This window comes from Triturus cristatus, chromosome 2_1 (genome assembly GCF_964204655.1).
Source record: "Triturus cristatus chromosome 2_1, aTriCri1.1, whole genome shotgun sequence".
Classification (NCBI taxonomy): Eukaryota; Metazoa; Chordata; class Amphibia; order Caudata; family Salamandridae; genus Triturus; species Triturus cristatus.
The window spans coordinates 3,483,958-3,499,601 of NC_140581.1; the positions used below are offsets into that span (position 1 = coordinate 3,483,958).

Genomic DNA, 15,644 nt, shown 5'->3' on the forward strand with positions numbered 1-15,644 from the left:
TGGCCCTGGGTTGGGGTATCACAGAGACCTCCTGACCTGATCGCCGTTCTCTGGCTTCTGGATTGGGGTGTCACTCTCCCCTTCTGACCAAGCGTGGGGTCTGCTCGGAGTTCTGGGTGGTGCTTCACAAGCCCAGCCTAACCTGCACCGATTGCTTGTCTCTCGGTTGATTTGTCATAGGCCCCTGCCTACCTGCGCTGCTCTGTAATCACCTTCTTTTGTACCCGTTACACTCACCATATGCTTTTTATTTACCTCTAGGATCCTTCTTCTCATATCTCATATTAATTTAGGTTCTTATTTGCCTTTATTTAGGGATTTGTTCTAACCGGATTGGTGCTGCTATTTTCCTTCACTGCGAGCCTGAATTATCTAAAATAATTTCCTGACTCCAGCAAACAAGATGATGGAAATATCTACCATAGGTGAGGTTGCCAGATCTTATTGTCATCGGATTGCATGTTATGAAAAGCCAATATCCACAATAGGCTCAATGCTTTAAAGTACAAGGTGCTGCCTGTTATGTTACGTGTATTTGTAACGCGCACTATCACTCATGAGGGTTACCTGGTGCTGAGCAGGTGTGTGCGTAGCCCTGCCTATGGTAGGTTGGTTCATCACTCATGAGGGTATCCTGGTGCTGAGCAGGTGTGTGCGTAGCCCTGCCTATGGTAGGTTGGTTCATCACTCGTGAGGGTATCCTGGTGCTGAGCAGGTGTGTGCGTAGCCCTGCCTATGGTAGGTTGGTTCATCACTCGTGAGGGTATCCTGGTGCTGAGCAGGTGTGTGCGTAGCCCTGCCTATGGTAGGTTGGTTCATCACTCATGAGGGTATCCTGGTGCTGAGCAGGTGTGTGCGTAGCCCTGCCTATGGTAGGTTGGTTCATCACTCATGAGGGTTACCTGGCACTGAGCAGGTGTGTGTCTAGCCCTGCCTTGGATCTGATGGATATGTTTTTTTTTTTTTATCTTAAACATTTCTTTATTCATTATAACAAGCTGTTAACATGCATATCTGTTATACATTACATCACTACATGGATTTACTGGTAAATAACAGAACTAATGTCTACAGTTTCTGTTAGCTTTTTACTGGTTCAGTTTATGTTCTGAATGACATTGGTTTTCAAATCAAGTACGTTATGCAGTGAACTAAAGAACTTCTCGAAACCCCCCTCGTCACTAACCGGTGTCGCTACATGATCCTATCCCGAACTGTATCCCTATCCTTTATATGGCTATCACCCATTGTTCTGATTGTGACCAGCTGTTCCACTATGGTGATCGCCCTCCCCCGAGGCATTTGGGGCCTGGGACACCAACCCTCCCGGTTCTGCTATCTCATGTATCATTACTCCCCCCACGCCAGCGGCACCTCCAGCAGCTTAGCATCCCTTCTGGTCTTTCTCGTATGACGTTGCCCGTTCTTTAATATCTGTCTTCCATTTGTCCACCTGTGGGCCCTGGGAGGCCAACCAGTGGATTTCTATTCTTCTCTTAGCTATCGTAAGACCCAGAAACCGTCTGGTAGTTTTATGTTTGGGGTTCTTGGGAATTAAACCAAGAAAGCATGTGTGTAGCTTGGGGGCTATTGTCCAACCCGTGATTCTGTTCAGTTGTTCTAGTATCTCTACCCAAAATCGTTGTATTACTTGCCATTGCCAAACCACGTGAATAAAATCAGCTTGGGCGTGCCGACATCCGAAGCTGTGTGTCATTCTGGCTGCCTGGTGTCCTTCTGCTAAGTCTGTCTATGCCGGGGGCTGGGACAAGTTTGTAGCCTGCACTGGCACCTGTAGTACTGATACCTTGGTTTTATGTGAGAGGGTGCCCAAGCATGAGCTGAGCCCCTCTGCAGCATTCGGAAATACTTCCTTATGCCTGTTCTGTGATACAGCCATACCATATACTCTTAAGTGCATTGTAACCTCGCAGTAAATGCTAACTTTGGGATGGCTGCATCAAAACATGTCGTGTTTGGTGTCAAACGCTTTGGAATACTACCCCACCCCTCCAGTTCTGGCAGCGGGGGTAGCATTCCACCCTTCTAGAGGGACAGACATGTTCACACTGGCTTAGCCCAGTTAAAACTTTCCAAAGCCCAGGCATCACAAAATGGATGCCACTGCCACAGACACAGGTCTGGCCTCCTGCTGCTGGGGGAAACTCCGGCAGGGTAGGCCTGGACAATAGGTTTCCTGTCACAAACCACCTCCCCAGACAGGCAGATGTGTATTGGGGCAGGGTGGGTGCATTCAGAGAATGCTTTTGAGACACTGCTTGGGGCATACAAGTGATGAATACAGGCCCCAGCTAGGCCCGCAAGACACAAGGGTTCGCTCTCCTGTAACGGAATCTATAAGGAAGTTGGCACGGAAACTGCAAAGTACAAAACAACGTTTATTAACCCTTAAGGGTGGTCCTACAATCCACACAACACTCTTCAGTATTGCATGGAGTAGCACAAAGAACATTCGTACACAGTCCCCTTTTATACACAACAGAGGGGCTCATAAGTGGGTGGATACAACATGAGGCCGAAGAACATTACCATTTATGGTCATTCTCGATACTGAATCAATACATGGGCGGAGCCAACACACTCCTTGAGCCCGCGAAAGGACATGGTCAAGCAAAGCTAATTATAACAGATGTGGTCAAGTCTGGGCATGCGCCAGACGGACAAGAGAGAGCTATTTATAAACTGTTACTAGGCAGATTACAAGAGCAACTAACACAGAGGTCGGACTCCCCTCGTGGTGAACACATGGCAGCATGCCAATACAAAATGGAGTCCGGACTTCGGTCAACATAACGAAGAAAACATGATCAAAAGGGGAAGCATTAATGTTTTCAGTAAATGCTTAATCACATTCTGCCTTAATTTACAACAGACGACCCTTTCAGCATTTACTGAAGACATCCGGTTTCCAAGAATAATCATCATATATATCAATTATCATCATTCCCTTAACCTCTTTAGCTAGACCCTTCTGTCGAGCAACATCGGCAATAGCTTTCTTATTTGGAATGCAGAATGAAATGCATACGGAACAGCACAATGGTCCACATTGAATACACATACAGAAAAGGAACAGAACTGCTATAATAATGCAGAGACCAGTTAAGACCTTCCATCCCCAGGCAGTAACCAACGCCCAAAACCATCCAGAAAAGGACCAAGTGCCGTTTTCTGTGTGGATTTCAGCTGCTATTTTATGCAGCTTGTTAATGGCGTTATAAACGGATGGCGTATGATCAGGGATGAACACACAGCAGCTACTTCCAATAATTTTACAGGCTCCACCTCGATCAGCTAACATTACATCTAGTACCATACGATTCTGCAATGCAACAATCCTAGTTATTTGTAATTCTTCCGTAAGATTCCCAAGAGCGGCAGCAGTCTGATTTGTCACAGCTTCTACCACTCTTGTCAATCTTCGGATCTTCCTACTGTTCAAAGCGGCTCCAACAAAGAAGAACAGTCCTAAGTTAAAATCAATATACTGTTGCAAGCTGGTATCGGTCTGATCCACATCATCAATTGATAGAGTACGTTTATATCTATTTACAGTCACATTATTCAACAGTTTCAAATCCTTATGATATGACGCAGGTGCTAAGAATACAGGAGGTAATAGGAATGATACATAGCATACCCCAGACCACCCAGCCGGCAAACGGTAATAACCTTTATTTCCACATACAAAGTAGGTATTATGGGATGCTAGGAAAGTACTATTATTTAACCCGTCGATGTTCAATACGGTTATACAATCACTGACACCAACAGGGATGAAACCCACACTCTGGACACACAGGTCCGCTTGGGCTTGAGCCACTTGGATCACAAATTTGTCCTTCCCCGCAGTGTCTCTGGTGTTCGTGAAGATATAGGGAATGGATTCATTGTCCGGTCGGTACTCTTCCCATTCCCAAATTGTCCCATTTGCTTGTGGATACCCATTCTTGTCTTGATGGCATTCTCTATTAAGTCTGAAAAGCAATCGTCCCACTGTCGGTTTCCGAGTGGCAAACAGCAAAGTGTACCATGCTCTACAAGAGCCATTATGAGAGAAAGGAAGTGGTATGAATGGCGTACCTCCTTTCTTCTGATGGGCTGGCATCATCCCACATATCCAACAGTTCGTAGCGTTCGTAGCAACGTGGGTGTGATGCAGCATCTGAATGAAAGTGTTATTCAAATAGGATTGTCGATGCTTCAACTCTTGATATGGCAATGTATAAAAGTAGTGCTCCGCAGGCACTGGAGTCGTCAACACAAGTGTCTTTCGGGCAGGAGTTGCCTCCTCCACAAACCATGTGGTTATACCAACGATAGCTACTGTTAGCATGAACCCCAACGCACAAAGGATTTTCTTCTTCTCCATGTCAAAAGAAACAATACCCTGATATCTTCCTGAAACTAAAAAGTCTGTCAGAACTCTTCCCCTTGGGCAGCGGTTGATTTCTTCACCAGCGGGCCAAGACGGGTGTCACTACACTAATGCAGGGCTGATCCCCCCCCCTTGCCTCATCGGCTCTCCGTTTCACTAACCCAAGGGCCGTTCTGACAGTATGTCCCGGCACTGGAAACCTTACTTCCTTGGTCGAAGATGATATCGCCTTCCTCCAGAAGTCGTGTGGTCCGGAAAGAGCTCCTCAGTGTCATTCGGCTTCGCAGCACGGCCTGTCTCTGCTGCTAGGATTTCTCGTTGATCGGTCAGCACGGCAGACTCCACCAATCCGGGCGGTACCTTTCGGCAGTGCAAGGAATGGATCCAATTCTTCCTGTTCGAGACTCGCACTGCCGTCCTCGTTGCAAGAAGGACTTGTTCAGGTCCCACCCATCTCGGCTCCAAACTGTTCGTTCTGTCGAAGACCTTCACCATAACATGATCTCCAGGCCGGAGACCATGTCCTTCGCCGGTAGACCGATCAGGGAGCGCCTCTCGGACCTGTTGATGAATAGAAACCAAATTATCCGTTAACTGTGCCAGATAATCGCTCATCATTACACAAGGTACATCATACACAGCCTTAGGCCTTGGTGGACCCCAAATGTTCATTGGGCGTCCGAATACTATTTCATATGGCGTAAGGCCGGTGCGAGAGTGTGGCACTGACCTAATTGACAATAACGCCAGTGGCAGGGCGTCTGGCCAAGTCAAAGACGTTGAAGCTTGGATTTTGGCGATCTTAAGCTTCAGTGTACCATTATACTTCTCGACTAGTCCTGCAGACTGGGGGTGGAATACGGCGTGGAACTTCTGGGTAATGCCTAGGCCCTTCAAGACGTATTTTATAACATCCGCTACAAAGTGAGGGCCATTATCACTCCACAGAAGTCTACAGACGCCGTATCGAGGGAAAAACTCTTTTAGCAGTAGCTTCGCCGTGGTCATTGCAGTATTGTCTTTCGTAGGGTACGCCTCAACCCATTTACTGAAAGCGCAAACCACTACTAGAACATACTTCAAATTGTTACAGCGCTCAAGCTGGATGTAATCCATCTGCAGAACCTCAAAGGGTGCAGTGGGCGTCGCAAATCCTCCTGCTGGAGTTCGAGTGCCTTTCCCTGGGTTATACTTCAGACAGATCATACAGGTCTGCACCACCCTCTTTGCTGTGCTAGCAATCTCTGGATGCTCCCAGACTTGGGTAAGCAATTTCACAATTGCGGAAGCTCCAACATGTGCTAGCCCATGTGCCATTTGAACCATAGGTTGTACGAAAGCCGTGGGTAACTTCCATCTATCCATCTGCTTATTTCTCCAACAGCCCTCATCATCCAACTCTCCCTCGCTAGCCCATTGCTCCCGCTCTTTATCAGAAGCGGTCCTTTGCATTTCTCGCACTTCCTCCTTCGCATCACGCCATCTTTCCACCTGTGACTTTACTACATACATGGCAGTAGCGCCGGGCTGCATCGCAGTCTCCCGTGCTACTCGGTCTGCTAACGCATTCCCTTCTTCAACTTTATCAACTACTTTCCTATGGGCACTACACTTAACAATGGCAATTTTCTTCGGGTATGTCAATGCGGTTAAGAGATTGTGGACTAACTCCCCATGCATTATCTGTACCCCATGTGACGTTAAGAACCCTCTCTCCTTCCAGAGCAGGCCGAAATCGTGCGCTACTCCGAAGGCATAGCGGCTATCTGTGTAAACATTCACACACAATCCTGTACTGAGCTCACATGCTCGTGTTAAGGCTATCAGTTCCGCTGCTTGAGCTGATGTCTGTGGTATGCGTGCTGTCTCCACTATCGTGTGTAATGTGGTAATTGCATACGCTGCTGAAGTCGTACCATCTGGTAGCTTCAGGCATGATCCGTCTACCCACAACTCTCCATCTACCTCTGAAAAGGGCGTATCCTGGAGATCAATACGACCCTTTGTTTGTTCCTCAGTCACAAGAATACAATCATGCGCTTTCTGCGCCTCAGGCTGGGTCTCGGGGTATGGCAACAATGTGGCCGGGTTTAATGTCACGCACCTCTTTAACGTAATATGAGGAGCCAAAAGCGTCAGCTCATATCCCGTTAAACGGGCACTGGTCAAATGCTGCGTCTTTGTTTGATTAAGCAGGGCATCCACAGCATGGGGAACTAACACCAACAATTTATGGGACAACACAATTCCTTCACTTTGGCGTATTGACACAGCTGTCGCCGCTACCGAGCGAAAACACCCTGGTAATGCTCGGGCGACAGGATCAAGCACAGCCGAAAAGTATGCACAAGGGCGCTGCTTGTCGCCGTGCATCTGTACTAAGACTGACAATGCACATCCATCTTTCTCATGCACATACAACGAAAAGGGTTTTGCATAATCAGGGGTCCCTAACACTGGTGCTGAACAAAGGGCCTGTCTCAATTGCTGAAACGCAGCATCACACTCATCTGACCAGGGGATCGGAATGGGCGTGTCTTTTGTCAGGAGAGCTAGTAATGGCTTGGCTATGTGTGAAAACCCCAATATCCACTGTCTACAAAAAGAAACAAGACCCAAAAATGCACGCACATCCTTCTGCGTGGATGGTCTCGGTGTGTCCAAAATTACTTGGATACGATCTGGTGTGAGTGCACGCCCCTCCTTAGACAAAAGGTGACCTAAATAAGTCACCTTTGGTCTACAGAATTGCAATTTCTTCCTAGATACTTTATGATTGTGGGAGGCTAAAAAGGAAAGGAGGGATAACGTGCTCTTTTCACACAACTCCAGGGTGTCAGCCGCCAACAAGATGTCGTCGACATATTGAATGAGGGCGACCCCCTCGAGTAGAACAAAGGAATCCAACTGTCGTTTCAAAGCCTGACTGTAAATACTAGGGCTTTCTGTATAGCCTTGGGGAATTCTACAAAAACGATAAGATCTATTGTTTAATGTGAACCCAAAAAGAAATCGGCTATCAGGGTGAATGGGAATAGAAAAGAAGGCATTTTTCAAATCAATCACTGAGAACATGGTCGCCGTAGGCGGGACCAAGGTAAGCAACGTCGTGATATCGGAAACCACCGGGTACTGAGGTACCACGATCTTGTTTACCTCCCTCAAATCAATTATGAACCGATAGACCTTTGCATCCGTGTCCTTTTTCAAAATTGGGAGAATCGGACTGTTACAGATATTATAGGGAACTTCTTCCACTACCCCTACTGCTATCAAGTCTTGCACAATCTGTATGAGAGCCTCCTCGCCCTCCTGGGAAATACGATACTGCGGGAGGCGTGGTAGCACCGCCCCCTCCTGGACACTAATGTGGACCGGAGGAATCACCATTTGCCCCACATCTGTGTCCGAAGTCGCCCATAAAGCTCGGGGGAGGGTAGCCAACAATGCATCCTCTGATATCGTACACATCCGCCCAGACCTGGGATAGTTGTCATTTAAGATCACCCTCACACCCTCAGGGGAGCAGCGGATTGTAGCCCTAAAGTACTTTAACATATCAAGGCCCATAATGTTATCCGGTGTATATGGAGCAAGCAGAAACGGACAGGGCGCAGAAAAGCAATCAACTTTAAATGCAAGGGGCTGTGAAAGAGGGCTGCGGGAGAGTGTACCGTCAAACCCTACCGATGTAACTATTGAGCCGGATGGGGGAGCCCCCGGAACCAAGTACCTAGACAATGCACTACGTGTCGCTCCTGTATCCACTAGGAACTGATCAGTAGAACCTAAAACCTCAGCCGATACATAAGGACCCGTCTGATCGACCGGCACCTCAACTGATTCGGACCCCCATCCAACGCATTCCTATGCATGCTGAGAATCATGATATCCCGATTGATCGATGTCCGATACATGATACTGGTGCTGGCGATCAAAAACATTTGAGCCATCTCGGTGCCGCCCGGCAGTATCGAAACGGACATTATCGTTAGAATTCCCTCTAAAGTTCGAGAAGCCCCCTCTACCTCTCGGGCCACCCGGAGTATGCCCCTGACGCGAAGCACGCAACGCTGGGCAATCCCTGGCCCAATGGCCCAACTGCTTGCAGTACGCACACTGGTTCCTATTCAAATCAGATCGGCCCGAAGGGGGACCATAAGATCCGCCCCTTCCTCTATTATTATTACCCCGTCGGGGCGGGCCATATACTTGTGCTAACATCACCTTGGTTTTGAGATCTTTCGATTTCTTCTCCTCCTGGCCCTGCGCCTCGTGCTCCTGACGCTCATAATACTGAGCGATAGTCAGAAGGGCCGTCGGCGTCGCGGAGGACCAGGAACTCTCGCTCGCTTTTAACCGGGCCGCAACTGCCGGTAGCAGATTAGCCACATATTTGTCCGCGAAAAGGTGGCGGCCCGTGTCGTCAGTAAGCGACTGGCCACTAAAATCATGAAACGTCTCCTCAAAGCGCGTAAAGAAGTCCGCAACTGACTCGTCAACTTTCTGCTTACATGCAGTTAACATATTCCAGTCAATCTTTTTAGGGGGGATAATCGTCTTCAACTTAGCCACAATAGCCGCAGGGAGATCTAAAATATTCTGGGGTGGTTTCTGTGCAGGCTTCCGTTCCCTATCCTCATCCTCAAGGTCGGACCACCGGGCCTTGAAGGCAACCGCATCATCTACCTTTCGGACAGAGCGCCACGTATCCGGCGGTAGGATAAGGCCAAAGAACAGGTCTATATCCGCTAAGGTCATAATGCAAGAATTCAAGGCCCCCTCGACTTCTTCATAGAAGGCCGCTGGATTCTTGCGGGGGTCAGGCAACGCATTCTTTAGTGCCATAACATCGGCCCTATGCCATGGAGTGTAAACCCAGTTATATACAAAATATCCCCTTGCATCGGCGGAGTTAATATCCGAGCTAGTCCCTGCTCCCTTAGGAGGAACATACAAAGGCGCCGCCTCTCGCATTGGTTTAGCATGCACTATATCATCCTTATCTGACTGGGAGGCGGATGGGTGGCCCCCTGCTGCAGACGAATCCAACTGCTTCCCCTCCTCCGTTTGTTGGCGTGCTTTCTCTCTAAGGGCCAGCACCTCGTCCCGTAAAGCGAACAGCCGCTGAGCCGCCTCAGGAGCCTTAGGGGGAGAAAAAACACCATTACGTAATGCTCCGGCATCCGAAGACACTTCGTCAGGCTCAAGGACACTAGAATATTTTCGGAAAGCAGCAATTACTTCATCCGCGAAATGAGACAGAAAATACACCCTCTCTCTATCTTGCCACGACCCCCAAGTATGGAACAACTCCTCCTTAGACATCTTGCCCTTAAGTGCACGGAGGGAAAGTTTCCGAAGCTCAGCCATATGCTCGGCCGATAACATGGACCGTGTGTCGACCTTACCCGGAGCCGGGCCAGAATCTTGCGGCCGCGGAGCAGATGCGCCAACATAAGGGGGCGGAGAGCGATCTAGTAAATAAAAATCATCATCAGGATTATTAAGGACAGGATAAAGTGGCTGGCGAACAACATATTGACCCGAGACCTGTAGCCTACGCTCTTTCTCTTGTCTGTCCGTGTGCTCTTTGTCCTCCCGACGCTTCGCTTCCTGCGCTCGCACATGGTCATTCTTCCGTTGCTCTTTATCAAACAGCGCTTTCTCACGTTTCTCTTGCTCACGCACTTCCTTCACCCATAATCGCACACACTCAAACATATCCTGACGAGCACGTCGCTTACACATACACTGTTCCACATACTCAATCTTACGTATATCAAACGATCCATACAAAGGCCATCGCAACTCAGGATCCTTCCTCGTGTATTTCCTCCATAGCGTGCTGTACATTATGGAAGAAAGACCATGCTTCACATACATATCCCTATTAGGAGTCCCCTCTGGGGGAGCTGGAGCAGATTCCTCGAGGTTCAACCGGTTACCAAAACAGCAGCACCACTTACGGAGTGCGCTGAAAGCAGGCATGCTCAGAAATAGTGCAAAATATGCAATATTATAAGAAAAAATGGCACTTAATCGTTGCGCCGTTCAAAGTTTACACAGCTCCTGGAGAAATTTCTCCACATTACCTGCCTATATGTGTTGCAACGCATATATTTTCACAAAGACAAATTCAAAATATGACTAGTCATCATCAATCAAACTCAAATAGCCAACCCAGGCTTCAAAAACTCGGAGCAAGTACCGTACAACGGTTCTTACCAATCAAGAGTCCAGATTCCAACTGCCAAGCTCCACAATCGCCCAAACGGCTCTCACGGCAGGACCGACAGAAGAGGTCTCAGTCGATGACCGGCGCCACCCAGACGGTCAGCTCGGAAGGGAAGGAAGAAAAACCTCGGGATGCCAGGGCTAAGACGCCGCTGGCAGTGATCACGTCCCCGGCCAAACTCCTCACCTTCGTCGCGACCAGTCCTTCGAGCATCCGAGTCGCCGATGAGCCCCACGTGACGGGCGCCAATTGATGAATACAGGCCCCAGCTAGGCCCGCAAGACACAAGGGTTCGCTCTCCTGTAACGGAATCTATAAGGAAGTTGGCACGGAAACTGCAAAGTACAAAACAACGTTTATTAACCCTTAAGGGTGGTCCTACAATCCACACAACACTCTTCAGTATTGCATGGAGTAGCACAAAGAACATTCGTACACAGTCCCCTTTTATACACAACAGAGGGGCTCATAAGTGGGTGGATACAACATGAGGCCGAAGAACATTACCATTTATGGTCATTCTCGATACTGAATCAATACATGGGCGGAGCCAACACACTCCTTGAGCCCGCGAAAGGACATGGTCAAGCAAAGCTAATTATAACAGATGTGGTCAAGTCTGGGCATGCGCCAGACGGACAAGAGAGAGCTATTTATAAACTGTTACTAGGCAGATTACAAGAGCAACTAACACAGAGGTCGGACTCCCCTCGTGGTGAACACATGGCAGCATGCCAATACAAAATGGAGTCCGGACTTCGGTCAACATAACGAAGAAAACATGATCAAAAGGGGAAGCATTAATGTTTTCAGTAAATGCTTAATCACATTCTGCCTTAATTTACAACACAAGGTGTCCCTGTGCATAGCCCAGTTCAAACCGGTTGCAGGGGCACTCAGACCCTGCTCTGGCACGAAACTGGACAAAGGTGGGGCCTTAGAGTTAGTCCATCTCCTAAACTTAGTATAAGTATAGGAATCCAGTCCCTAGGATTTTCGATTACCCTGGATGAACCTCTGAAACACATATCCTGGACCTTCGACTTTCTATCACAACTAGAAGACGGAAGAAATCTCCCTTGGGGTCAAGGAGTGACTCCCCTGCTTGGCAAGCACCAGAAGCAACTGACCAGTCTGCAATTCTGAAGCTCCCGCCGGACGCCGAAGTCTGCATCCCCAGAGGTGGATTTCCAGACTTCCCTGAGGCTACCCTGAGTCCACAGCAAAGCTGAGGCCCGTGGGAACCGTGGAACCGTGACCCCTGCACCCTGAACTTTTGCAGCAACAACACCTTCCTGGTCATCCTCGAAGTTGTGCTTGGGGCTCTGAGTAGCCCCAGCCTTGAGCACCTCCTGCACCGAAGATTGTTGGCCTTCACTCCACGAGTGGCCCGTGGGCCAGCTCCAAGTGCGACCGCTCGAGGCTCCTTCGCGATCACTAGCCCGTAGGCTAGCAGGTCCCCACGAAGGCAACTCCACTTCTACTTGGGCTTTTCTGGTTGCTCCAGACTTGCTCTTACTTACCCTTGCTGGGTGAGTCCATCAGACCTTGCTGGTCTGCACCGCAGTCCTTTCTCTGATTTTCTGAGACTTGCCATTGCCAAGGCTTGTTGGGTCCTTCCTGGTCGCCGACATCGCAGCACTCGACAGACTTCGTGGGATAGCTCGAATCCGGCTCGTGGACTTTGTCGACGCCTCCTGGACCTCGTGGCTGAAGAGTCAAGACACCCATCAACTCATCTGAAGCACCCGACATCTGTGGGCATTGGTCCATCTGCCCTAGGTCACTGGCAAGTGACCCAGACTCTGTCCCCTCTGCTTTCAGGTTCCTTACATCCTAGATCCAGGCTTGGATCTCTCCGGACACTTCTCCTCTTCACAGCAGCAGCAGTTCTTTGCAGGCTTCCAATGGAATCGACGACGCGACCAGACACCTATGCACCCGGCTTCCCTGGGTGAGGTAAGTCAAGTACTCCGGTACTCTCAAGGGTGCTAGCCCTAGAACTGTCTTAAGTCCAAAAGGGTTTGGTTCTAGTTCGATTAGAAGTGTCCCTAATCTTTAAAATTCCAACTGCGACATTCCCCATAGAAAGTAATAGGAACCCGCGGTTGTGTTTCCACACTGCATACGTCTCCCGTGGGTCCCCTGTGTCACTAGCTTGGGTGGTTCCTTGGGGTCCCAGCGATTCTAGAGGCAATAGGCCTACTGCCTATTTCAGTCATGGTTCTTATACCACTATTTTAGTATATGGTTTGGTACGCCCCTAGGGCCCAAACGTGTATTTGTGCTTTTACTGATGCTTAAACACTTGCAACTGAAGTACTTCGAACTCCAGTCTAATAAACAGAGTAGAGGGGTGTGTATTATCTTAAATAAATAGATTTTGAATATATACCTGGTGTGGTTGTCTTTTCATTTGATCATTCAAGAGATTATAGACTGGTAAAACAAGCTGCTTTACATTCCTTCAAAACTTAGCCTGAAGGCTGCTCTCCATAGCTACCACTAGGATAGCTTTCACATAAGGTTGTCTGTAACCTATCGCCATAAGGGGTTGTTTGGACTGATACAAGGTGCCCACTAGAGCTAGTGGACAGCATACATCAGGCCACCTTCTCACAGATGGCATTTAAATGCGGCGTTGTTTGCCACTTCTGAGGCGGAACAAAGTTGGCATGAACTCACTTGTCTCGCCCTACCGGTGCATGGGGGCATTTCTGTGAAATGTTCCAGATCCAGTCTGGCGTCTGAGGGTAGACTAAAGGTGAGGCATCTACAGTTAGACTATCCACCAGAAAGAGGATTACCAAAGTTGAGAAATTTGTTTCCAGCGCCTGGATACCCTCACAGGTGATTAGCCGCATTTTACAAATCCAAGTTGATTGATTTGATGTTCCTTTCTCACATTTTCCCACTATGACATATTCAAAGCTGTCACCTCGCGGTCTGTTCGTATTTTTACAAGACATTGTGTAGACCCAAATTCCAAGCAGATGTCCAAATGTGTCAAGATTCTCTGCACAGTCTTTTTGTGTTAGTTTAGTATTGTTTTTTCCCCTTTACGTTTTATTTCTCTGCTTCTGTTGGGGATGATCATGCTATTTAATTCAGTGCTTATCACTACTAATGGAGATTCCCTGGAGGAGTTCCAAGCAACCCTCCCTCATCTCTGGCAAAACTGCAAAGTGAATTAACATATGTTCCTCCACAACACTCATGCACTGCTAATTACCCCACATATTACATCACTCATGACATCATCTATGACCTTATTGAAAATATCACTGCAATATTTGCAATGAAATTATTGATGCGAAAATTGTGCATGTCGGGGGCATGAGTTATAGGTACCTTAGGTTAACTTATACAGCCACTCAGACTCCCACCATCCTTTTTCCACATCCTGCATGACATCTTTAGCTAACTTGTGTAAAGCTTCAATGTGGGATTGAATTGACTTGGAATGATCTGAAAGATTAAAGCAACACATTCCCTCAAAGTCTGAACATCCATGATCATGTTTCAAGAGTAAATAATCGATTGCTGCTCTGTTCTCTAAGATAGCTTTTCTTGCCCCCGCACATCGAATAATAATTCGACTAGAGCAACTGATGTATGATTAATATGTTTCACCATCAAACATGCTAATTCACTAACAGCCCTAGAATTATAAATGGTTAGGTCTGGAATTCCTACTATTGAAGCAGCTAAACTGATATATTCAGACTTCGATAATAAATGAACTTCAGAATCACAATGTTCACTGAGCTGAACAGCTTCTCTCGTATTCCGGGCTTGTGTTGTTGGATTAAATGGAAACATCATGAGGCCTAATCTAGTAAATTAGGCACACGGTCCACCTGTGATATTTGTAGAAATGTATGTGTCTGTAACATTACCACAAGAGACCCAACACCCTACAGGCAATTTAATGTGTTTGATATGACTGGCAACAGATACTACATCCTTACATGACATATTGTTATGCATATTTTTACATACACTCTCATTTTGATTTTTGCATAGGGTTTGTTGTTCCCACGTCATCTTTGAATCAGTTTCTTCAAGTCGCATTTGAGTACATTTACCAATGTTAATTGGGTCGCAGGTCAGATTATAACAAATGTCACCTTCTGTGACATTGTGTCTTAACACTTGTGTTAGATTATTCCAAGTATCATCAGTAGTTTCTGGACAAAATCGGCAAAACTCCGTCTTCAACACTACATTCTATTTAACATCACTCACCCGCCAAGCGGAAAACTGTCTAAGCTGAAGTCTGTGTCCTGGTTCATTGTGGACCATGGGTGGAGTCAACACCTTTTGTCATTTATTCTAATAATTGTAGGAAAGTGGCACTATATATACTGTTCCCAAATAGGTACAGTGTGTTCAGAGTCCACAGTCCCCAGAGGTTTGGCAGAGGCTGAAGTTAGATATAACCTTACTCTCTAAACTCTAAAGTGGTAGCTTGGTCGAGCAGTAAGGCAGTATCCGAGGACAGTGTAAAGCATTTGATTTTTTTTTTGTTGATTTTTTTTTTTTTTTTAAACCGTTTTTATTGCAGAACAATAATAGCAGCAGCATACATTCTTACTTTGCCTGCATCGCTGATAACAATGCCATATGTCCTGTGGCCATTTAGACAGCCGTACACAGCTCATGAGCCCACATCCCGGAGGCCGGGCAGCGATGTTCAGGGTATCATCATACTGAACTGTAGTTTGAGCTTTACTTTTGCCGCTAACACGGTAGGGTGGCTACGTTCCGCTTTAGAGTTTTCCCCCTCCCCGTCCCCCGCCCCCAACACTGCCCCTCCCCCATCCCATTCCCCGTCCCCCTCCCTCCCTCCCCACCTCCCGTGCTCACGCCCACAACTGCGACTGTTCCCGGCCCTCACTTTTAGTCTGGGTACAATTCAGAAGTACATAACTATTCACTGTGTTTGTGTGGATGGAATGCTCCGGGGGACCCCTTCGGGCTCGGACGGCGTCCCGTCCTCCTCCA

General features: G+C 47.7%; 1 protein-coding gene across 10 annotated transcripts in view; it reads left to right on the forward strand.

The window, feature by feature from the left end:
* LOC146863585 (uncharacterized) overlaps positions 1 to 15,644 on the forward strand; it is a 218,748-nt gene that overhangs the window by 1,566 nt on the left and 201,538 nt on the right. For all 10 annotated transcript variants that reach the window (XM_085627473.1, XM_085627498.1, XM_085627510.1 and 7 more), the window contains exon 2: positions 316 to 425. In XM_085627473.1, the coding sequence (XP_085483599.1) occupies positions 404 to 425 (22 nt within the window). In that variant the 5' untranslated portion in view covers positions 316 to 403. The remainder of the gene's footprint in view (positions 1 to 315; positions 426 to 15,644) is intronic.